Source organism: Gouania willdenowi, chromosome 22 (genome assembly GCF_900634775.1).
Source record: "Gouania willdenowi chromosome 22, fGouWil2.1, whole genome shotgun sequence".
NCBI classification, from domain to species: domain Eukaryota; kingdom Metazoa; phylum Chordata; class Actinopteri; order Blenniiformes; family Gobiesocidae; genus Gouania; species Gouania willdenowi.
Genome location: NC_041065.1, coordinates 30,272,077 through 30,296,993, shown reverse-complemented (window position 1 = coordinate 30,296,993; position 24,917 = coordinate 30,272,077). Strand labels below are relative to the sequence as shown.

Below are 24,917 nucleotides of genomic sequence, written 5' to 3'. Positions count from 1 at the left end.
TGCGGTCACGAGAAGCGATTAACACCTCACAACCAGCTCCCGATCAGCAATCGTAGGTCGTAAGGAAATCAAACATGTTTGAAATCCAGTCGCTCCTCGTGAGCTCCTCGTGAGGGTATACCTCACAGTTGAAGCAGTGCCACGGACTGGCTTACCGTAAACTCTCACACTGCGCATGCGCGAACACTGTAGGACCACTGTAGAACAGACGGACTGTACAGCCCACGTCTGTCCAACCAGCTCCTGGTTCATCACATCACCGTCTTTCCTTTTTTAAAGCTCTTTTTTGCTGAGATTTGCGAGTGTCTCTCCACTTCTGGGTTTTTCTTCTTCGTCTGTTTTAATGGCCACACTTCAGAGTTATTTTTCTTCTTCTAATTTGTACGTTGCATCTCCGGAAACCAGACCCCGACGTGTCGTGTATGAACGTACAGTGTGAGCAGTCAGATTGGGTCAGAGTGTCGGTCCGTACAGTGTGAGAACATGAATCGTGAGCTGCGCACATTCGGGCTCTGCACATGAGTTGCACAGTTTGAGCTGGAGCTGAGTGCAACGATTGAAAAAAATCGTACAGTGTATCCCAGCCTTAAGGGTTGAATGCCGGCGACTAAAACGGAATTTTGCTATTGGTTGAACGATAAGCTCTTGGAACCCCTGCGTCATCACTTTAACTGTTGGCCCCGCCTCTCCTATAAAACCTTGCCTCCTTGAAAACTGTAGCACGTAGGTTGGATTGACACCTCAAATGACCTCTCTGTGGGCTAAAGTGTACGTACTGTCGGACTCGCTCATGTTTAGCTCGTTAGCTTAGCAGTTGTGATGGGTTTTAATTCTGTGTGCGGGGTAGCAGGGGAGGGGGCGGTTACTGAAAGTAGCTGGGCGTGTCTCACTGTTACCTCAGTAACGCCTATAGTCAAGGCTTTTTTTTAATTTCCCTCCTAGTGGCAGTTCAACAAATACTTGATTTTGTGCATTCTGTTGGAATCACGTAGAAGAATGTGAAGTGGAAAAATTTATTCAATAAGTGTTTTTATTTCATTCTTACTCTGATTTTTTTTTTGCTTTGTTTTCCTGTTTGTTTCGCTGTTTTTCCAATATATGACCTTACTACGTTTTTGGCCATATTCGGGTGTTTCCGTAGAAGCACACTTTGTAAACACTCTTTGTATTTCTAAGTTATATGGAAGCATGAAATCCAGGTAATTTCTTATCGACGTATCACAGTGGGAAAGGTTACAGTATGCTTCAGTTTGAGCAGAAAGCCAATGTATCCAAAGCACTGGCAGTGTAATGGTCTGCTCTTCTGGCTCCTTCCATGAAGCCCCTAAATTTGATGGCAAGGGTTGAACTAAAAGATCTTTTGTGGTGGAGTTTACGTGTTCTCCTCATTCTTTCATCTGTTTACAATTGCTTAATCTGCTTTCCCTCACCATTAAAACTTTGGTTGATGTTCTCCGAATGTGGTGAGATTCCGATCTGTAATTTAGTTCTTTAAAGCTGATATCCGGAGTTTCTGAGAAACGTCTCAATGTCCCGCCCTAAACAGCTCCACTTCCTCCCACTGCCTCTGCCAATCTACCAGAAGCCACGCCTCTACTTTTCTACACACGCATCGCGGAACATAGCAAGGTCACATCGTGTCACATTGATATAGATCTATGCGTCAGGTGAGAGCCAAAATCATATTTACTCTCAAAAACATCAAGTCAAAGCCTATTGGCTGGGTGCACTCGGCGATCGTTTCCATTTATATAGGGGTCTGTAGGATGAAGGAGGGACTTATATACATTAATGTATATGAATGACCACCAGCAGTAGACCACAGTAAAAGACTAGTTAGATATTTTTTGCGCATTTCAAAATAATCATTAATAAACATAGATTTCTCAGAAACTCCGGATATCAGCTTTAATATCATTAGTGCACTTTTATTAGCTTTACTTATCCAAGAGATAGACTAGGCCCTATTCTCAAAAAGGTGAAAGTTAGGAGCATTTGGGTGCAAAAGTGGGGAAACAAGTTTGGTCAACTTGGGTATACAGTATATATGCTGATTCAGAATATCAATGTTACCAAGCTGTAACTTGAGCATCTTTTAAATTGAAAATCAAAATTGCTGACAAAACAGTAGATTTTGGCCAATCTTCAGTATTTTAGAAACAAACAGGTGATATTCAGTGTGATAATGTCACTTTATTTGGTAAAATTTTTGTCAAATCAATTTCAAATGTCCTTAAAGTGCATTACATTACATTACAGAAAAAAACTCTGCGGAGCACATACCCCCACAATGCAACATACAGTATTGTGCAAAGGTAATCATTAATGATATTAGTAATTCTTGTGAATAAAATCATTCATTTGTGTTCATGGAGACAGGTTGTTTACTGATATTACTCAGTTTTTTACACCTGCATAGTGCTGTACATCATAGTTGAGTTTTCCGACAAGGTTCTGCACAGTTGTTGGCACGAGTATTAAATAATCTCTAAGCTAACCATGTTCATGAGCAGTTTCAAACTGTGACATCAAAATTGTCTAAAACCAACATGTTATCTGTTTTAGCTAACCGCTAGTTCCGGCAATCTTTTAGATAATCAAGCCTAGTGTAAGTGGCGTGCACACAGGTCACAGGGTAGTTGAATAACAGTTACTCCATTAAGTTTGGCCTTTGATGAGTTTAAATTGACCACTTTGTAAGTAGCAGCTATGTTCCGGTAGTTTGGTTTTTAATAACCTAAAAGCCCAAAATGACCTGACATGAGCGAGTTTCTTTTAATTTGGTTTTCACAACACAACACAAACCATAACTTGTGTGTGTTTATTTTCTGATGCAAGACTGCAGAAATACGACATTCTCTTGAGCATGCTCCACCACCAGCGGCCACAGAGCAGCTCTGTGGAATACGCCACCAGAGCAATGATGACTCGTCAACACAATTTGGAGCCTGAAGGCGTGTGCGCCAAACTGAAGGGGGGGATTTCTATCTGCATATCAAAAGAAAATCAACCTTAAGTGGGAGGCAGGAAGCTAGGTCATGTTGGCCTTGTAACTGATGAACAAAACACGGGTCGCAAGCTTCACACACAACTGCAGTGTTTGTTATGCGTCAGTGACAAGTTTGACATGGAAGTTGCAGGTTGAAGTCAACACAGTCTTTCGAGTTAATTGGTTGGAAGTCAGTGCTTGTAACAACTACAAAAAGCTCATGGGGATAAATTAACGGAGACCGAATGAGGTCCCCTGTCGCATAAGCACACATGGAGCTTCGTCATGCTACTCGTGTATACCTGGTCTTTTGAGCAGCGCGTCAGTCAAAGCAGTAACAGTCATATAATAGATGTGTGTGTTCATATGCTTGAAAATTTGAGATTCAGTCTTGATTTTCACTGATTGGATACAAAAGGCACACCACAGTAAAAGTCACTATTTTAGTATTTCAGCCCAGACTCATGGGAAATTGTGACAAAATACCAACACGATTTCCTCATATTTTTCGTGTTCATGATACATTTTATTTTTCTTACTTTACTAGTTTCAAACCAATATATGTCAGTGTGATTTATCACCTTAACTATATTATATTATGAAATGTTCTAGTAAGTAATTGTAATTGTAGGAAATACCTTCCAGTCGCACAAGTTTTAAAATCGCATCCCACAGCACGAAAAAATGTGTAAATTCTGTTAAATTTGTTGACTAAAAATGTTCGTTATAGTTTTTGTGACAATAATTAGACTATGAATAATTAAAGAAACAAAATCTAATTACAATGATGTTTTTGTTGACTATAAAAAAACCATCCAATCAGAACTTGATCACAATAAAATCTGGCTAGCGCGTATTCACAAATATTAGTACCATCCAATATCAGGTTAATCACTACTCATTGAGGGCTTTATTCTTCCGTCTGGACTTAAGCGTTGTTTTGAGCGCTTGCAGTTACGCACTTCTCTCTTGCGTGTATTCTGCAGTCCAGGCTCCTGATGCGTCCATTCTTCTGTCCGAGTCACAGTTAAAATCTCCCTCCTTGATCATCATCATTGCTGTAAAGCGTGACTGAGTTAGATGCGCTCGAGATATGAGGAAATAACGTGGCCGCAGAGCGTCCTGTTTTAATACAGGGATGTTTGCAGTGAAACAGAACTATTAGCTTCCATAATCAGCAGTTTTAAATATAAATAGTTTAAAGCTGAGCCTCATTAAGATATGCGTGGGAACAGTTTCTGGTCCATCCTCATCCGTGTATGACAGTTTGTTTCATTCTGTATTGGATCAAACTGTGACTTTAATTTGGACATAGTATGAAAATAGTTGAAACACTGTGACCAACGTGGACAGAAGTCTGCGTCTGTCAGAGTTTTCATTAATCGTGCAGCAGCAGCTGAGTGATCACAGCTGCTGCTGCATGACGCACGAGTCCGCGTGGCTTCAAATGTAACGAAGTCCATATTTCTAGTGCAATGTAATGTTTCACTTTATCGGTGCTCTGCACTTATTCCAGGGTTAGAAGCGTGTAAGAGGAAAAGGACTTACGCACACCGGAGAATGCGCGTAAAGCCAGATTTGAATGGGAACACCCACATTTCAGGGCTGCTCCACCCAGAGTGCGCAACTGAGATGGAGGCGCGTAGTGTCTGACTTAAGTACAGGGGGAGAATAGCACACAGCCACAAACAAAAACTGCGCAGCTTTTTGGACTTACGCACATGGGAGAATAGAGCCCTAAATTTTGTTGTCTAAAATATTAAAGTCATTTAGTTGACTAAAACAAGACTATAACTGAAATAGTCCGGATGACTACATTGATGACTACTAAAATTTAGGGGTGTTATAGTCAAAAGACTAAAACTAAATCAAATTTCCTATCAAAATTAACAATGGTCGACATGCACAAAAGTAGAATTTTTTTTTGTGACAGCGTCATGTTTCTTCATAAGATTGTGTTGGGTGTTTATACCTCAGGAAATGTGGGTTTGTGAGGCACAATTTAATGTATTTCATGTTTATTTATTAATAAAAGGGACAATACATATTCATGAACATTTATGTACATTTTTCATCCTAGCCTTTTTAGTTCATTGCCAGGTTGATGTAAAGGTGCTTGATTTCAAAACCTCAATATCACTATAGATCTACACAGTACCATCTGTGTCTCCATTTTACTGCCTGGTGTAATCTTTGATCAGCTTTGTACAAACATTCATTTCATCCACCTCTAGAATCATCATTGCAGTTTGTCGGTGGGTCGACGATGACTGTCCTGTGGTTGAGGTCTCGTCACGATACTTCTCCTCCAGGCAGGCCGGTCCTGTGCCGTGTGCTTGCCATCTGTCTGTGTTTATATTTTCATGTTTCATGTTTCTTTTTACTGTATCCTTGAATCTCAGTCAGGGCCTCCCTTGATTTCTTTTTTCTTCACATCTTTGAGAGTACATTAGCTGTCTTGGAAGGCGGCACCGGTCCATCCTCTGCACATGGCCAAGTCACCTTAGATTTTTCTGTATCAGGATGTCGGCCATAAATGGTAGTGCTGTACATTTCATTTCTATCTTCCCATTATATGCATAGTACAGGTGTCTCAACATGTATCCATGTAGCCTGATCACTTGTGTAAGGTAGATAGTCCAGGTCTCGGCGCCGTATAGCAGAGTTGACAACACTATTGCAGAGTAAACCTTTGCCTTCACTCTGGTTGACACATGATGGTTGTTCTAGAGTCGTTCCTGCAGCTTTCTGTGACCTTATTTCATAGGAATTACGTGCAATTGGTTTGAAGTGAGACCAGCTTTTGCAGTTACTGGAAACACTTTCTCGACAAGTAAGGTGTTAGCCAGCGGGCAAGGACTAGCTGAGACATGCTGTCATCTTGCTTGTTGCAGCGGCTGACCGGTAGGTAGGTATATTTACCTTCGCTCTTGTGGGTGTCGCGTATCTTCTCTAGGGATGGTCCACCACAGACCTTAAAGACAGATTTTTATTTCATTCTGCCATGACTCCCAGTAGCCCTCCTCACTAGTCACCATGTGTCGGGTAGTTGGGTGTCGGTTTAGTCGCTGATTACCCAACCATGAGACAGGTTATACTGGATTACATGTTACCGGGAGCATGTGGCGTAAAAACCACCTGACCTGAATAGAACCAATTTAACCAGTGAGAATGACACTTTCACCAGTTCCCTTCTTCTTGTTTTGAGAAATGTTAATCAATAATGACTCTCATTTCACATGTCTGCAGTCATAACATAGTGGTAGATTTTTTGCATTATTGCCTTAACAGATCTAACAGGTAAAAACCACACATTTTTATATATTCCATTAGTTAATGGAGCTTTAAGCCTAATTTTAAAGGCAACAAACTTCACCTATAAAGGGAAGTACATTTTAGCCCCATCTGTTAGTCGCTGCTGCCAAACTGCTCTCACTACTTTGTGATTCGAGCAGCTAATAGTTCTGCAAAGTCCGATCCATCTTTGTCATGCTGCAGCGACCAATCTATCTTTGCATTTGCTAGGTCATCGTCTGTCACAAGAGAAAAGACTTAGATCTAAGCATTCCACTTTTGATAAGAGCTATACATCAGATTTGGACTTCAGCAGAAGAACGCTTGCGAGGGAAGGCCGTTGAAAAAGTTTAGATTGTTCAACAAACTCAACCAGCTTTTTCCCAAACTATTAATGAGTGTCCTCATGAATACAAACTTACAGTAATTCTGGAGATATGGGACTCTGACATGATCTCTTTTTTAATATTATGCAACACTTTTTAATCTCCTAAAGCTGCAGTATGTAAGTTTTTTTTTTTTTTACATTTTTTTCACGTCAGTAATGCAAAAATGATTAGTAACATAATTGATCATATTGACTACAAAAATTAGCGTCAACGCACCGTTTATTGTTGTAAATTCATGATAAAATCAGGCCCGAACCCTATCCTTAACCATACATAACCCCTAACCCGTAACCCGTAACCCTAGATCCCTCCACCTAACCCAAAACATGCCAACATAGCTCCAAAGGTGTCATAATTCAGCGAACAACACTGACCCCTTGTCCCACATTCACCACACTGCTGACACATCACATTACTGATTACTGCACACCACACACTCACACCCCATACTCATTCCCATTTTACCTCCACATAGTCGATCTTCAGGGCTTGTCAACCGGGCACGGTGGTGACCGACTGCAGTCCGTCTACCCACTACTATTGGTCTCTGGACATATTACACACACACACTACACACACTCTGTACTGATACACTTTCACAAACTTTTTTGATGAATGTGCACGGTATGGAGAAACTTTGAATGACATGCGTAGGCCCGTGTCCTGCCTTTGATTCCCTATTCCAAACTGGATCGGTCCTATCACCATTCAGGGGGTTTCATCGAGATAAATTATCAATGCACCTAATCATAACCCACTCAATCCTTCCACCTAAACCAAAAAATGCCAACATAGCTCCAAAGGTGTCATGATTTAGTGAACGACACTTAATGACAGCCTTCATGACACCTTATTTATGCTAATGACAGCGTAATGTCAGCCTTATGTGTAAAACAAGTAAAGTGTTATCAATTTCTCTACAGCCAGTGGATTTAAAACAGTCAGGGAGTGGAGGGGGGAAATCATTGTTGTTTCCATTCCAGTCTCACAATTCCACACACTACATTTAATTGTAATTGCAAACTCTATCAAAAAATCACATAATACTAAGGGTTTTGTTTGAGTTACATTATTTAAAAGCCATTTAAGAGCAGTCAGGATTTGTCATTTCCTCAGCTCATTGTCAGTGTTAAAGTCGTATGAGGTGTTGTGACACAAATCGTGTCCAGACTAAATGTGTCATATTCTGCTGGTTCTAGTTGTTCCTATGGCTGAAGTTTGTGTATACTCGTGAACTTCCAACATCTTGTGATCTCATAATTGAAATAATTAATCTAGATCAGGGCTGGCGAACTCCAGTCCTCGGGGCCAGGATTTCTGAGACTTGTAGATGTCTCCAACACACCTGGATGAAACCAATGCATTGTCATCAAGCTCTGCAGAAGCATTACGAGGCATTCATTTGATTCAGGCGTGTTGGAGCAGGGACACTTCTAAAAGTCTCAGGAATCTGGCCCTCGAGGACTGGAGTTTGCCAGCCCTGATCGAGATCATTAACTTCAGATTATCTAAATGATCTTCTTTATTTATTTAAGGTTTAGCCTTTTCTATGCATGGGCCTTTTGACAATTTCACTCGTAAAGTTTTGGATTCTGCTTTTTCCTTGTTACTTGTTTTTTCCTTGTTACGGGCGACCGTGGCTCAGGTGGTAGTAGGTCATCTTCTGATCGAGAGGTTGGGGGTTCGATCCCAGTATCTGACTATGTGTCGAAGTGTCCTTGGGCAAGACTCTGAACCCTAAGTTGCTCCCAGTGGTCGACTAGCGCCTTGCATGGCAGTCCTGTCCCATTGGTGTGTGAATGTGAGAGTGATTGGGTGAATGACCTGATATGTAAGGCGATTTGGGACTGCTTCAGTGTGGGGATAAAGTCCATTTACCATTTACCATTTGTTGCCAGATCAAATCCACAAGTGTCTATTTGTATGGTTGTCGTACAGACAACCCTCAGTGCTATTGGGACGGTTACCGAAGTACAAGTACGTAGTGTGTTAACAATTTTTTAGGGTTAGGATTGGTTTTAGGGTAAGGTTTAGTCTTAGTTACGTAACCTAAACTGGCCAATGACTGACCTATCACATGACCTAAACTGGTCAAATAGGGGCGCTGCGTACGGATAGAATGTCAGTATATTGATGGGGCAACTGTACGGATAGCAACTGCCTTTATTTAATGCTGTGTTCACTGGTGTCTTATCAAACCGGTGAAAAAAAACACAGTACAGTACAGTAAATATTTAACCTCAGTGTGTTTTTTTTATAGCACAAATCCAGCAAATTCTACATGTAGATTTCTTACATTCTGCTCTGCCTAAAGAAATACCAAAATCTCACTGGTTTCAAGTTAAACATTGGATTTGTTTGCATTCTTTCTGGGTAAAAAATGAATGCAGTGAGCGCCGCTGAAAACTTGGTGCCCTCAAGCTACAACGCATTTAAAGTTTCATGGAGGTAAAACTCAACAAAAATCATCAGGCTACAAAAGTCAATCCAATAAAAGAAAAGAAAAAAAAAAGGTTTTCTACGAAGACTTCATTCCCCTGAGAGAAGAGCTTGACGTTACTGTGCTTTTTTTAACAAGCTCTTCAGATTAACTCCAAGTTGCACATTTTCTGGTTTAGAAAAAGAGAGAAAATTAGCTTTTTTTTTTTTTTTTTACATACAAAAAGGAAGACGCTAAGCTTTAGCAGTGCACAGTAGGTAGAGCTTAAACTCTTTGTTTGCCCTAAATTGGACGTTTCTTGTAAGTAACAGAAAATGTAACAACGTGTAGTGACGGTTACTTCTAAAAGCTTTTTAACGTCTTGAGCAAACATTTTTATAAAGGATTAAACATTTTACAAATGGCTATATATTGTAGCCCTCAATTATTTTCAGTAAAACGTTTTTGTTGATGTGTTATAGACTAAATCTATCAATCACGTCAATTAAAGTTGTATTAAATCATCACAGTCGTCAACAGGGATCAGCAAAGACAATTAATCAAAGAATGAGCAACTTTTAGAAAAAAAAAACATTGGTAAAAGTATAATCATTACATCACTTGTGCACAATAACTCATACACACCTTAACTTAAGCACTTTAACTGTAACTCTTATATATATATATAATATTCATGCACTTTGTATTGTTGATTGAGTGATTGTATTGTATTTATGTACTTTAAGCCTTGTGAATAATGTTTGTTTTGTGACCTGCTCAGGGACAACAGATGAAAATGAGCATTTTTGCTAACTCTGACCCATTTACCATATGTTATTTTTACATTAGTTCATCGATGTGCACCGTCCTCTTCAAACAAATAAAAAACAAAAAAAACCTTTGGGTTGCAAAGGAGCAGAAAAGTTACCGTAAAATATTTAGGTTGTTTCTGGTAAATTTCCACAGGAACGTATAAGCGACAAAAAAATAGAAATATTCAAAAATACAAACTTTTTGTGGGAAAACAACTGGAAATTTGGAGTTATTTTAAATGACTGTATTATGCCCAAAAAATATTATCATCAATGCCAAATAATCCACATTTCAACAGATTTACAGTATTTGAAAGTAGAACTTAAATTATTTGATTGAAAAATCAATTCTTTAACAAAAAAAAATCTGTCAATGTTGAATAAAATATTACTCGTGCTTGAATCCTGATTTAAAAATGTAATAAAATGACAGAACCCACCTTTAAAAACAACAGAAGTCCTGTTTTAAACCCTTTCCGGCCTTTTCCTATTCTCAAAATATATTCTCCAAACCATATTTAACAATTAAAGGCCAACCTTTAATTTTGTAAATTCCACATTTATTCCAATTTATTTCCATAAATTCCTGTTAATTTCTCATGTAAAGTTTCCAACTTTGAAAATTCCCAGAAATTAGTAATCCTATATGTTGTTAAAATTAGGTATTTAAGAAAGCCAACATTTTACAACCTAATAACTGATGGAATAAATTATTTGGATCAAACTTTAGTTTTAATTGGAGGTGCTTTAGTACAGGTGGGAAAAGGCAACAAAGAATATTTTAAAAATATTAACTGAAAATCTACTTTTTTTTAGCACTAAAATTTCCCAGAACCTTCCTACTGTATTTATTTATTTTTGCAAAACCTATTTTACAGTTAAAGAGGTTTTAAAACAACTACCTCTCTCTCCCTTTTGACCAATTTTTCTAGCAATAAACAGACGATGGTGTTTATGTCTTTGCAGCTAAAGCAGCTCTTTGTGTTCTCCACCTTTTTATTACACAGAAAATGACCAACCAGGGTCAGACTGTAGAAGAAAAATGAAGAGATCTTTTACATTACCTTTGTGTGCTGCAAGCACAGCCTGAGTTTTAAGCATTTCTGTTCATAAAAGTCAGGAGAAGAAGAAGGAGTTCAATCCCTACAGTGGTTGCCACGACAACAGGAGTCAAATACGTGGACTTAAAACCAGGATGAAAACAAGATGGGATCGCCCATACTGTACATAAAATACTCAACTACACGTAAAAAGTAGCTCAATTAAAAAATACTCAAAGTAAAAGTTGCTAGTTACCCCCCCCATGGTAATAAATGTTGTTGCCACGGTTGCCTTGCATACAGTAAACATCTCATGTATAAACTTAAAAAGGAAGAGACAAAATATTGCACAATTGAAACTTAATTTATTTTCCACAAAGGCATCTGTATAAAATAAAAGGTTTGTCAAAATGTACAATTCTTTTTAAAATAAAATAAATACAAAAAAAATAAAAAAAAAAAAAAAAAAAAAGAAGAAAGCTCAGGAACCTGAAGAACAGAATAATGTTAAACACAAATAAAGGACACAAAAAATCCCAAACCATCCCATATCCTTAAACTAATGAACTTTAAACAAAGTTTACCTGGTGGGCCGGCCAAAAAGAAGAAAAAGATGCAGTACTGGGCCAACCCTATACAGGGCCGTAGAAGCCAGTACCACATCCAAACTAAGAAAGAAAACCCAATCTACTCCTGAAAACAGGACAGCCGGTCCCATCAGAAACAAACAAAACATACCTAAACCCCAAAAAGAGAGAGAGCGTGCACTCCAGGCCCAGCCTATTTATAGGCGGAGCCGTAGGCTTTTCAAGCGCCTGAAACAAAAAATCCCCAAATTGGAAAACAGTATAAAAATAAAAAAGGTAATTTAATCACACCAAAAACTACCGTAGAACCAAGAAATAAAAAGAACAATGTCTTAAAGTCATATAAATGTATAATATAATAAACACAAAGAAACTTGCAAATACCTAACAATGTGTTACAGATTACGGAGTTGAATAATCCAGAATACAGTTGTGTGTGCAGCTGACTGATTGCTCTGCGGTAATTAAAGTAAAACACTTTTACAACTACCATATATTAAAGGACAGCCGTTAACAAGACAATGGACAAATACAACATTGTCTCTCTATTAAGGTGATTGATTAAACTACAGGAATAGTAATCATGCATATTTAATTGTGAGCTTGCTTGCATTACTATGCAGGTCTTTGACAGCGTTTGATTTGATTTGATTTGATCGTCCAGGAAATCATATTGTTTTCAGATTAAATTCATAAATCAAACCATTCATTAAATGGGAGGAATTCAATTACATTACTGTTAAAAACGACCCCCACTGATTTGGATTAGGACGTTAAGGAAATAGTAGTTTTACCTTCAAAATAAAACAAAACCGTCTCTGTTCTGTGGTACAGTGGTTCAATGAAAGCATATAATTTAGAGCACAAAGGCAAATAATCAGCCATGACGTCCCTTTGAAAAGAAGAGAATTTCACCTTCAAGCCTTTTCTCTTTATCGTCACAGAGCAGATTCATCTGGAATTTTACCATGCATGACACGGCAGGAGGTGAGGAGCTAGGGGGGCTCGGAGCGGCTGAACCTACAGCGGCGCAACGTGCACGCCACTCCAGGGTGTGATGAAATATTTATTGAGGTGTATTGGGTGCAGGAGGTCTACAGTTGGCTAACATGTAGCTATTAACATCGGAAAATGTATTTTGTAGTGTTGGAATCAAGACCAAACCATCCAAGGCCAAGACCTGCTCGAGACAAGAATGCTCTGAGACCAAGACAAAGACTACTTAATTAGCATTTAGTGCGTTCACATCAGATAGTATGGAAAGACTGAGTATGCCATAAATACTCGGATATATTGTTAGGGCTGGGCAAAAAGTCATTTTCTCAAAACGGTGATTTACGATATTAATCTCGATAATTTTAATTCAAATCAAGTCTGACCAGAAAAACAATTGTGGGTTAAATTTGCTGATGCAAAATGCCACACAGGCACATTTATTAACAAACAGCTGCACAAAATGTGCCACTTTTGGCTTTTTCTCCCATAAAGGACAGCACGTGTGAGTGAGTTCTGTACTGTGGCTTGTTTAGGGGAAGGTCTGGGTTAGGATGCACTCAGTAATACATCTAACTGTGATTTTAATGCTGTTCTGAGAAGTAGTGAAAGAAGCTATTCCTTAAAGTGTTAAGTGTTTTAAAACATAATAAGTGATTATATATATATATATATATATATATATATATATATATATATATATATATATATATATATATATATATATATATATATATATATATATATATAGGCAATATCATAATTTTCTATATTGCCAAAATGGAAAACTTGATTTAGCTTGAATCTATATATATATTAGATTATATACTATAATAAGACATTTTTTAAATATGCACGGTGGGCACACTAGTCATACTCAACCGTCCCATGATGCATTGCGAACAAAATGTAAAATCGTCCTGGTACCGGCTTCCAGCGAAAAGTCAAACATCCCTTTTCAAAATAAAAGCATCACTTCTTGTCTACCAATGGCGAGTCTTTGAAAATCTCTGAAATGTCGATATAAAATGTCTTTCCGCAAGTTTTATGAATCAAATGAGCACATGTTGATATTCTACTTAAAATGTTTTCAGAACTTTCAAAGGTGGAGAATCAACAGATATATTTAGCCTCAGTGTGATTCAGGTTTTTAACGTTGTAGGTTCCAAATGCATCTTGGGAAACTTGGGAGTACACTACAGTGGGAACGCTTATCATACTAATCACACTTATAGTATATAATACACAATATGACTAATGTGCCCACCGTGCATACTTCAAAAATGTCCAGATATAGTATATAGTGGGTTACTTCTCGCATACTCAATCTTTGCATACTATCTAATGTGAACGCACTACATACTCATTTTGACGTCAGACTTAGTATGAGTAGTACGTTAGTGGGACATTTACAACGCAGCCAAACACCAAGAAAAATTAGTATAACGATAATAAATCTTGACGAATGAAGTCAATTGAGCGAAGTTTTATGTTCGACCCTTTAACACCGACCACGTCGCGAGAAATTTTATTCTGTTTCTGAAAGCTAACATTGTGGCGCTTTACTGACAACCTACAAACATTACGGTATTCACGTTTCCTACTTTGTAAAAAAAAAAAGCCCGCAAAGGAAGTGTTTCAGCTTTTTTTTTTATTTATTGTAAATAGTTTTATACATTTTAAATTTTCTGTATTTGTTGAAAAAAATCTATGAGCTTTCATAGTTTTTTTCCTACTTAATCTCAAAAATTCTATTTAATTTTTGTTTTTTTCTTCATTCTTCTTGATATTACATTGATAAAACATAAAAATCCTGCCAAATATTGGAAGTCTAAAGTGTAAAATCACTTCATCATAAGACATTTATCATTTTATAGACAAAATAAACAAAAATGCCTATGTGGAGATGTTAATATTACAGGTGTTAAAGGGTTAAACCTAAGATTAGGCTTAATTTTCTGAATTATAACTAAGAAACAAACAGGACTGCATGAAACAGACTTCCCATTCCCTCTGTGGAATGCCGCTGCGGTGCTACTCGGCTGAGCTGACGTAGCGGTGATGGTGGCAGACAGCCGTATCACCAATAGTCCAGGGAGCAACGAGGGCGCTGAGGTGGGACGTCAGAGAGTGTAGGGAAGAGTCTTGGGATTCAGATAAGTGATTCACAGGGGCGTCATTTAAGAACAGAGATACGCTGGCGCTCTCTCGACAAAAGCGAACCCCTTGAGCTGGGAAGCACATCCCTCATCTTCTACCTGTATGTGTCGTCCATCCCTTATCAACGACGTCTGCGTAAATCCCTCATCCTGCTGTCTTGGACATAATTAGGGGAGAAGAATGGAAGAGCAGGGAGGTTGTAAACTGCTCTGGGCTAACCTGAAGGGAGACTTTGAACAGCATCTGCTTCTGAAGGCGACGTGCTCAGTGTATGGAACAAAAAAGGAAAAATAAGCAAAGTAACTTGAGGTATATTCTGCTCAGTCTGTTCATCTTTGGGCAAACTGGTAAAGTTACATAGAGATTTAAGCCAGTAGCATTAAAATAAGACAGGTAAAGGTCATCGTAGATTGAGTCTAATACGTCTTCTATAGGCAGCACTTTTGTACAGATTCAAAAAACATTACTTTTCTTAAAATAAGGGTTGTGCTCTAAACTGATAAACTTCTAATCCTTCTGTTTCACCAACAGAAGCTGATTTTTAAAAAATGTCTTCAAAAGAGCTTTTAAAGGAGAAAAATTGCAACTTCATCATCTACATTCAACTGGTTTGCTTAAAAATAGTAAGAGATAGATAGATAGATAGATGATGGATAGATAGATGATGGATAGATAGATAGATAGATAGATAGATAGATAGATAGATAGATGATGGATAGATAGATAGATAGATAGATAGATAGATAGATAGATAGATAGATGATGGATAGATGGATGGATAGATGATGGATAGATAGATAGATGATGGATAGATAGATAGATAGATAGATAGATAGATAGATGACAGATAGATAGATGATGGATAGATGGATGGATAGATGATGGATAGATAGATGATGGATAGATGGATGATGGATAGAGGATGGATAGATGGATGGAGAGGTAGATAGATAGATAGATAGATAGATGATGGATGGATGGATGGATTAAATAAGCCTTTTCAGGAAATTAAGCTGTTGCAGCAGCTGAAACAAACACAAAATACATACATTGTATGAATCAGATTGAAAAACAAGCAAGGAACAGCTAATCAGCTGTCATACTAGTTAGGTGGTTTAAATACTTAATAGGATATGATATGACAATATTCAAGCAATAAGTGATAAATAAGAGTCCCAACAGGATCTTCACTTTAAATTTACTAGAGTTTGTGACCGATTTCTATTTAATTAAGGGAAATATTATGCCATCATTTGAGGAAAGTTGAAGGATTTTGTAAGAATTTTGAGTTTTTTCAACTGTTTCACATTAAAAATGACTGCAATCATGTGATTTAAGCCAAAACTGTGACTCCCTGCAACTATTCACGATTTATGTTTTCTCTGTCATTTTTACTTTCTCCTGCGGGCCGACTTGGATGCGCCAATGGGCCGGATTTGGCCCCCGGGCCATGAGTTTGACACGTGGGTTAGTGCCAGTGTATCCCAGAATGCACCTCGGAAATAATCTGACAGTGTAATGGGGGGAGGGGAACAATATCTCTTTACAGAAAGAAGTTTTACGCCTTTTTAAAGAGGAAGTCTATGGCTCGAAATTGCAAAAATCAACAATCATAACACGTACTTTACGCTGACATTTGCACTCAATGCTGACAAAACACACGATAAATTCCTAAAAGCATCATGTCACATATACTAATTATAAAAAGATGTTAAAAGCTCAAAAAATAAACACAAGCTGAATAAATTTGAGTAGTTTACTTATTATTTCAATAAGCCAATGAACCCAACAGCCTGTAATTATCTATAATAGTACATTATGTTCTGCCAAGTTGCTCCAGCTAGAGTTTGAGTTGCCCTTAGGATCAGGATTTAATTATTTTCATTTTCTGGATGATTTGTGTGTTCACAAAGTCACACACAAACATTTTGGAAACAATGGTTGAAGAAAGGATGCATTAATAACAAGCTCACATGACTAATCATGCCTGAAGGGGTTAGCTAATATTGTCAACTTTTCCTTAAAAAAGAAAACATTAATTAAAACTCCCTCTCTTTGCTACAGGAAGTGTGAAACCTCAAAGGCATTAAAGTTTCCCTCTGGACACGAACCTTATCTGAGCTGCAGTTAGCTTTTAGCAGGAAAGAAAGAATCACGTCAAAAAATCAATGTTTTTCCTTCTTATTTGAAGCTTCACTTAGAGATCTAAAGCAGAGGTTCTCAACCTTGATGAGGGTCCATTGTTATATCAATGTGTTATAACCACATTTATTTATTTATTTATTTATTTATTTATTTATTTATTTATTTATTTATTTATTTGAATTTGAATAATATCCACTGTTATCCAGGAAGTTGATTATTATTTGCGCCATAGTATATAGTCATCTTAAAGATGCAAATCCTTGTTTTAATTAGAAATAAAATGGGTAATAAGTTGGTGAAATGGGATTTTTAAAAACCCACAGAAATGGGTTAAAAAGTTGCAATTTAGTGAGGCCAAAAACAGATGCAAAAAGTTGTAAGAAGAGTTCAAAATGTCAACATTATATTAAAGATGACAGAAATGGGCAAATAACGGGCATGACAAATCGTAAATGTGGTTAAGTTGACAAATTAAATATGGTGAAAGAGATTAAAAGTGACAATAATGGGTCAACATATGCGACATTAGGTGGGAAAAGTGGTGGAAAGGGTTTATTAGTGCTGAAAATGTCTTGAAAGTGGAAAAATGTGCAGAAATGAGAGTAATGTAGAAAAAATGCATTAAAAAGAGCAAAAATATGGCAAGAAAAAGTGATAAAAATCAATGAGCAAAAAATGGGCTCAAATTGTTCAAAAATATTCTTAGTCTGGCGACCCCAAGGTTGAGAACCTCTGATCTAATGAATGCTTCAGATTTTGATCATGTTATAATCACAATGAATTTGACTTTCTTACTAACTCTTTTCCTTTGAATCTATAAAAGAAAAGTTTTAAAAACCAGAACAACTTACTGTACTTTCTCTTAATCTGCTTGCTCAGCGATATTTGCCTCTGTTCTATCATCTCACTCCATGAATGAATTTGGAAGGAAAGGATTTGACAACTCATTTTTCTGTTGTCGACAGTAGTAAAAATCTAAATGACAGCTGATACGACCCAAGCTCGATCACATGCTCACATCTTTCCTCTGCAGTGAGTCACCGACACACAAGCATCGGCTCAGTTTTACTCAAACACGCTGCACAACCTGTGCCATCCAAACACACTGTACTGTTGGGAGCACAGCTGTCAACGATGCCACAACAACAACACAGAGAGAACAAGAAAACCACACAATAGTAGTGGGAAAAAACCAACTGTAACACACTGGTAAATACATGGCATGCACTTTTCCTTTCTTCTTGCTTTTCCTTACCGTTTATACGCTTTTCGCCTCATTTTTCAGAAGATAGACTCACTACACTCGTGTGCCTGTGCATCCTCTAAGAAAAAGGACTGTAATTCTGACTGGAGACTAGAAGAGGAGGAGGCAGAGGGAGTTAGAGAGAGAGAGAGAGAGGGGGGGGGGAGAATATATGAGAGATGGAGCTGGGGATTGAATGAAGCTGGAGGAGGTGTGTGGGAAGAGGAGGAGTTTGATAGTGACGGAGGGAAAGAGCGAGAGAGGGGGAGAGGGAGAGAAAAGGTGTGATGGGATATAAGCCTTACCTCTTGTGATGAGGCATTTCTCCATCAGACTCCTGGTGGGATGAAAAGAAAAGCGGGTGAAATGATTAGATTATGTTTATCACACAGATTTATCAGCGTGTTGTGGAGGGCTTCTTATCTGCTGTTTACACACTCTGAGCGTGAACAAATATATCCATTATTTCCTGCTCCCTACCATATCAGTATCGAGAGCATTAAGTGAAACAAGGCGGATGGGGTTGGGGGGGAGGGTGTATGTGCAGAGCAAAGGAATGACAGATTAACAGTGCGATGGGAAAACGCTGTGTACTGCAGAAATGGAGTGAATGGGTGGGAGGCAATGGAGGTTAACAGAAATATGAATGGGATGAAAATGAAGTTTATTGAGAAAGTTGAGGTTATACTTTCATATTTTCTTATGCATATTATGGATGCAGTTCCAGAGTCAAGATATGGCTTTGAGGGATATATGCAATCAATATATATCACACATCCAGAAATGCCATACACTTAAAGGTGCAGTCCGTAACTTGTATAAAAGTGACTTTTTGACATATTTGCTAATGCTGTCACTATGTAAGGACAGCGTTACAGGAAACTAAGTTTGTGTGAAAAAAAACAGACTCATTGAGCCCCACCCCCTGCTGCTCCTGCAGCCTTTGGCACATTGCCAGAATACACCGTGACCGAGCAAAAAGAACCGATCAGATCCAGGATTGTGTTTGATGGACTGTCTGACAGCTGTTGCTCCTTTCCACCGTGGCCAAAACACAGCAATGCTCATAGCAAGGTTTAGTTTGAGGCAATTTGAGACTTTGAAAATGTCGTTTATGTATAAAATGAACAGTTTTGGCCCTAAAATTGAACCCTGTGGCACACCACATTGTATGGTGATCAGAGATGTCATTTATTAATATACCACTCGTTAGATCTGTGTTTTGTATGTTTGTGAAGATGTTGTCTATCAGTGTTGAGCTGTGTTTATTAATTCTGGTTGGTTTCGTTATGAGAGGTTTTAATCCATTTGTGTACATGTAATTAGTAAAGTCTTCAATGTGTGTATTTTTTAAAGGGTTTAAAATGTTTATATTGCAGTCTCCACATATCAGTAATCTCTTATTTTTAATTTCTTCTATCATTTTAGTTAGTTTCTCATTAAATATGTCTATTTTACAGTCAGGTGCACGATACAAACAACAGATTATTATCTTACGTCCCTCTGGATTTATAATTTTCACTGTTATACATTCCATCACTTCTTCCACGGTTAAACTCATCGATTCTATAATCTCCATCTCAATGTTTTATTTTATGAATAGTGCCACCCCACCTCCATATCATTTATAGAACACAGACATGACAAAATCAAAATATTGTTTGTATCCTTGTACAATATATTGTCTTGATGATGTATATTGGGTTAATATTTGACCAGACATTGTGCATTTCAACAAAACTCAGGATATGCATCAGAAAAGTCCGCTGTACAGTAGCTTCAGCATCTTCTCTGATGTTTTAGAAGATGTGGAAATTCCCTTACCCATAGTTTTCCTGGTGCTTATATTGCACGATTGCGGTCATTTTTAATGTTAAACTATTGATAAAAATCTAAATTTCCCTTGACTAAACAGAAATTGGTCACAAAATCTAGGAAATTTAAAGTGAATATCGTGTTGGGACTGCGATCTGTCACTTTTTGCTTGGATATTGTCAGTTTCTTACACGTTTTGTATTTTATGTATACAAAGAAGTGTAAACTAGGGCACAATAATGTTGAAATTAATTGTTTTCTCGCATAAAATCTATGCCCCACTTGAGATGAAACTGCCCTGCGTTTGGCCCCTGAACTAAAGGCACACATGATAGTGATAGTGTCCCATTATTACACTGTTTGTAATGACTGCATCTAAGGAATAAAGTCAGTAAAAGTTTCCATGCTATTTTTATTTAGTCCAGTGGTTGTAAATAAATATCACAAAGTGGTGATTTCCAAGGAAATTTGCGTGGTGATACAAATATTTTAGTCATATTTTATGAAAAATGGAGAATTGGGTGTACCAAAGACCAGGTTTACAGTTTCATTGTTATTATTTTTTTTTCTAAATTGTTCTTCTTACGTTCCTAATTTTTCAGTAATTTTGATTATTATCATTAAAGTCAACCTATGGTATTTTTTCTATTTGTTAGGCATGGCATAGTTGAAAATAAAATACTGTAATTTGTCATGCATTGTCATATTTTGATAATAATAACTTTTTATTGGGTATAATACTGTATATTGGGTATAAATCACCCGGCGATAGTGATGATGTTATTAATTTTAGTGATAGTTTTCAGGGACGAGGCTACACTGAGTCCCAGAGTTTAAAACACATATACTGTAATGAAGAAACAAAACAATGTCAAAAAATATAATCTCTTGACTCTTTGTATGTATGAACTGGTTGTGCATGTGTATTCTTTTCTGCATATTAGGTAAATTGTGTATTTCTTTATTTGTTTGATTTCTTCACAGCTATAACAAGGTAATTTCCCTGTTGTGGGATTAATAAAGTACAATCTAATCTAATTTAATTTAATTTAATTTAATCTAATCTAATCTAATCTAATCTAATTTAATTTAATTTAATTTAATTTAATTTAATTTAATTTAATTTAATCTAATCTACCACTTTGCTGTTTAAACATCAGAGAAAAGTGAAGAAGCCTGTTTGTGATTATTTCATGAATAATTTATTTAAGTAATTTGCCCCTGGGATTAATAAAATATTTCAGATTCTGATTCTGATTTATAAAATATTACAGAAAATTCAGAAATTAAGTAAGGATTTCATTCCACTTCTGTTTTGTTGCTTCATGTGCAAACACGCCCGTGCAGATTAAAGGGCGAGGATCGTGCCTTGTTTGGGCATGTTGGTTTGTTACACATGCAATTTGCATGGTAATGTTTTCACTGGAGGATTTAACATTTACATTTCTCACTGAGGCCTAATTCTTTGATGCAGAACCAATTACCCTGTGTGCACTCACTCCCTTCTACGAAATCGACACGAGCAAGCATGCACGTGCACTCTTTGCAGCCAACAAATACACATGCTCATCATCAGGAACTTTACAAAGTTAGAAACAATCGTGTGTGTGTGTGTGTGTGTGTGTGTGTGTGTGTGTGTGTGTGCATGCATGTTTGAGTGTGCTTTCAAACAGCTCCAGCCAACCTTGTGATCTATTGTTGAAAATTATCTATTCTATTAGTTGCTGTTGTAACTGAATTGTAATTTAGTTCAGATAATTGAATGAGAAAATAAAGTGTGTGTGAGGGAGAGAAAAAGCTGTATGTCTGAAGCCTGTGTGTAGTCTGGTACTGTACGTGTGTCCGCTGTGGTGCAGAGCCAGAGGGTCGTTGTGCACGGACCTCCATGGATGTCGCTTCAGACGCACAGCTACAGTGAGCTACTGTGTCTTTCTCTCCATGTTTTCGCTGTCAAACTCTCATGTAGCATTGATGTCAGGCCAGACTTAGCTGATCAGATGCGTAATTAACGCAGTGATGGCGCAATGTATTAATCATAATACAGAAAAAAAAGGAAAATTCTTTTGTGTGGGTTTTCTTGGTGTTTTTTCATTCATTTAGTCTTTTTTCTTGTCAATATGGCACATTTTTGTTGACCTTTTGTGTGTTTTTCAAGTCATTATGTGTGTTTTAGTATATCTTTTGTTTTATTGTCGTCATTTATGCAATTTTGTTGGCATTTTGTGCATTTTGCTGTCATTTTCTGTGTTTCCTTTGTTTACATATAACTTACAACCTCATGAATTACAATTTTGTCTTGAGGGCCGCACACAATTAGACCAAGGGCCTCATGTGGCCCCTGGGCCACCAGTTGCCCATGTCTGCTTTAAAGGTTTGATCCGTTTCAGGTGAAACTGAGTGGACTAATTGATGAATCAACCCAACACAACTGATTAAAATGTTATATATCTCGGTCAATTACAAACTGATCTAGAATCTGTATATTGATCCGGATGCCCTCCAATATTTAATATAATCTTATATGGCCTAAGGTTTATCTTTGGTTAAAAGTTGGTCTTTAGTGCTTCGGATGTCAGTGAAAATATTACCTCCTTGACGAGGGTAAGAATGAACAGTTTGAACTCAGAAAAGCTTAAATTTACTTCAAAAATAAAGTTGTGTTCCTAACACCAGAGCAATATAAATATATTACAGCAAAACATTTTCCCTGGAAAGAAATCTGACATTTTACCACTAGTTTTAGTGCCTCTGCAATACATGAAATATTGTGTATGCTCTGTCACAATAATCATCACCCACTACATTCAAATGGGTTTTATTTACAATAAGGGTCTCATGCATCAAAGACTTATGTCAAATAATTCATGATAGAAACAAGAGCCATAGTTCTCGGCTCTGAGAATACTGTAAAGAAGAAAAAAAGGATGGTTTGCTAATGATGAAATATCTCGCCCTGCAGCCCTTTCCATCCTGTCATCCTATAGTTGTTTCTGTAACACAGTCTCCTTTTTTCTTCTTCTTTTTTTTTTTTTTTTTTAATAAAAAAGATAAATATTCTGGATATTCTTTAAAGGTGCATTCCTCTGGCTAATCCTCATATATGCAGTAAGTCAATGGCTGTCCTAGAAACCAGTTTTCTCTGTTTTGCCCAATTATGAAACACTAGTAAAGCTATTATTTGGACTGTGGGAGGAAAGCGTTGGATGCTCACGACTACTTTACTTTGAAATGATGTTTGCCTTCTTGGCTCCAAGTTAAATAGGACACAAACATGAACGCAGCCTTTTGTCCACTCTCTGAATTCACTTCATACAAACTTTTTGAAGACTGACTTTAGCCTCGGGCAGGGGTTCTCAACCTTAGTGTCAGGACCCCTTTGGGGTCGCAAGACACTGACCAGATGCTTTCAAGACACTAAGAATTTTTTTTAACAATGCGAGCACATTTTTGCTTTATTTGATCCATTTTCTGCAACTACACCAAACTTCTTCCATTTCTGCCACTTCTTTGTCAAATTTCAATGGCTTTTCTGCTAATTTTTTCCACTTTCAAGACATTTTCAGCACTTATAAACCCTTTTCTCACCCAATGTCACATATGTTACCCATTATTGTCACTTTTAACCTCTTTCCAACATATTTCATGCTTATTTTTTTGCCAATTTAACCACATTCATGATTTGTCATGCCCAATTATTTGCCAGTTTAAAGTAATTGTTCCCACTTTTTAAATTACATTATCCTATTTCTGCTATTTCTAACACTTTGAACCCTTTTTACCACTTTTTCTGTCTGTTTTTGGCCACTCTAATTTGCAACTTTTAACCAATTTCTGTGGTTTTTAAAATCTTTTCTGCCATTTTTTGTCAGTTAACCCATTTTATTTCTGATTAAAACAAGTGTTTACATCTTTAAGATGACTATATACTATTGTGCAAATTATAATAAACATCCTGGATAACAGTGGATATTCTCCAAATAAATAAATGTGGTTATCACAGATTCATAGAACAATTGACCATTATTTTTGATGACTTTATGGATAGATTGAGAAGCACTGGTTTATGGAGACCACAATTTTGCCCATCATAATGTTAATATCGATGCTAATCAATAATAGGGTATACCCTACCGTTAGGGATGTAACGATTAATCGTAAGGCAGTTAAAAATCGATTCATAGGTGTCACGGTTGATATCGATTTTCTGAAAATTGAATCGCAGTACTTTTTTCCACAAGAGTAGGCGGCGGGCGGAGTCTGCTTATACTTTCTTTCTGGCCGCCTTCTACTCTTAAATATGTTAATAAATGATTCATTGCCCCTTTAGCACCGAAAGAATATCTGTAATATTACTTGAATATATGTAAAAGTCAGGTTTTTCTATTAGCTCTGTCTGCTAGCATAGCTTCTCTTCTTCACTGCAAGAATTTCTGCATGCCAACCGACCACTGTGTTACCAGCGCCCTCTGCTGGTTTAAACAAATATGACATAAATCAGTGTAATCACGGTTTTTTTTTTTTTAAAGTCCAATTGTTAAGGCACAAAATACATTTTCAGTTGCACTTTTAAAAAGAAAAATAACTATTATGCAGTTTTGCATTGTTTATTATAGAACCAGAATTTAAATTAATAGGCTTCATTTTCATTTGTATTATTCCTTTATTTATTTCATTCAAGATTTATTTTTAGTTAAATTGCATTGTTTTGAATAGTTTATCAAGGGATTCTTTTGACAATGAAATATAAAAGGAAAATAATACAGTATTTTCTAGTTTTTTTCCTAAAAAAAAAAATTTGTCTACAGTCCCATTTTGTAAAATAAATCGTGAGAGAATTGTATCGTGAACCCAGTATCGTGAATCGAATCGTATCGGGAGTTGAGTGAATCGTTACATCTCTACCTACCGTCCAGAGTTTTGCAACAAACGTCTCCAGGTTAGATATTTGTATAACAGCAGTACATACTGTGTATAAGAGACATGCAGAGGCACGAGGGCAGAACTAAAAGGTTTGAACATTCATTTCCGTTT

General features: G+C 37.1%; 2 protein-coding genes across 5 annotated transcripts in view; one reads left to right on the top strand and one right to left on the bottom strand.

Moving 5' to 3' along the window:
- The window catches only part of begain (brain-enriched guanylate kinase-associated), a 63,918-nt gene extending 45,742 nt beyond the window's left edge, over positions 1–18,176 (bottom strand). For 2 of the 4 annotated variants that reach the window (XR_003672874.1, XM_028438679.1), the window contains exon 1: positions 18,084–18,176. Coding sequence is in view for 1 of the 4 variants with exons in the window: in XM_028438681.1 (XP_028294482.1) it covers positions 18,084–18,106 (23 nt within the window). In the remaining 3 variants the exon portion in view is untranslated. The remainder of the gene's footprint in view (positions 1–18,083) is intronic. The other 2 variants (XM_028438681.1, XM_028438680.1) reach the window with 2 other exon arrangements.
- The window catches only part of wdr25 (WD repeat domain 25), a 134,018-nt gene that overhangs the window by 88,487 nt on the left and 20,614 nt on the right, over positions 1–24,917 (top strand). The gene's annotated exons all lie outside the window — the stretch shown is intronic.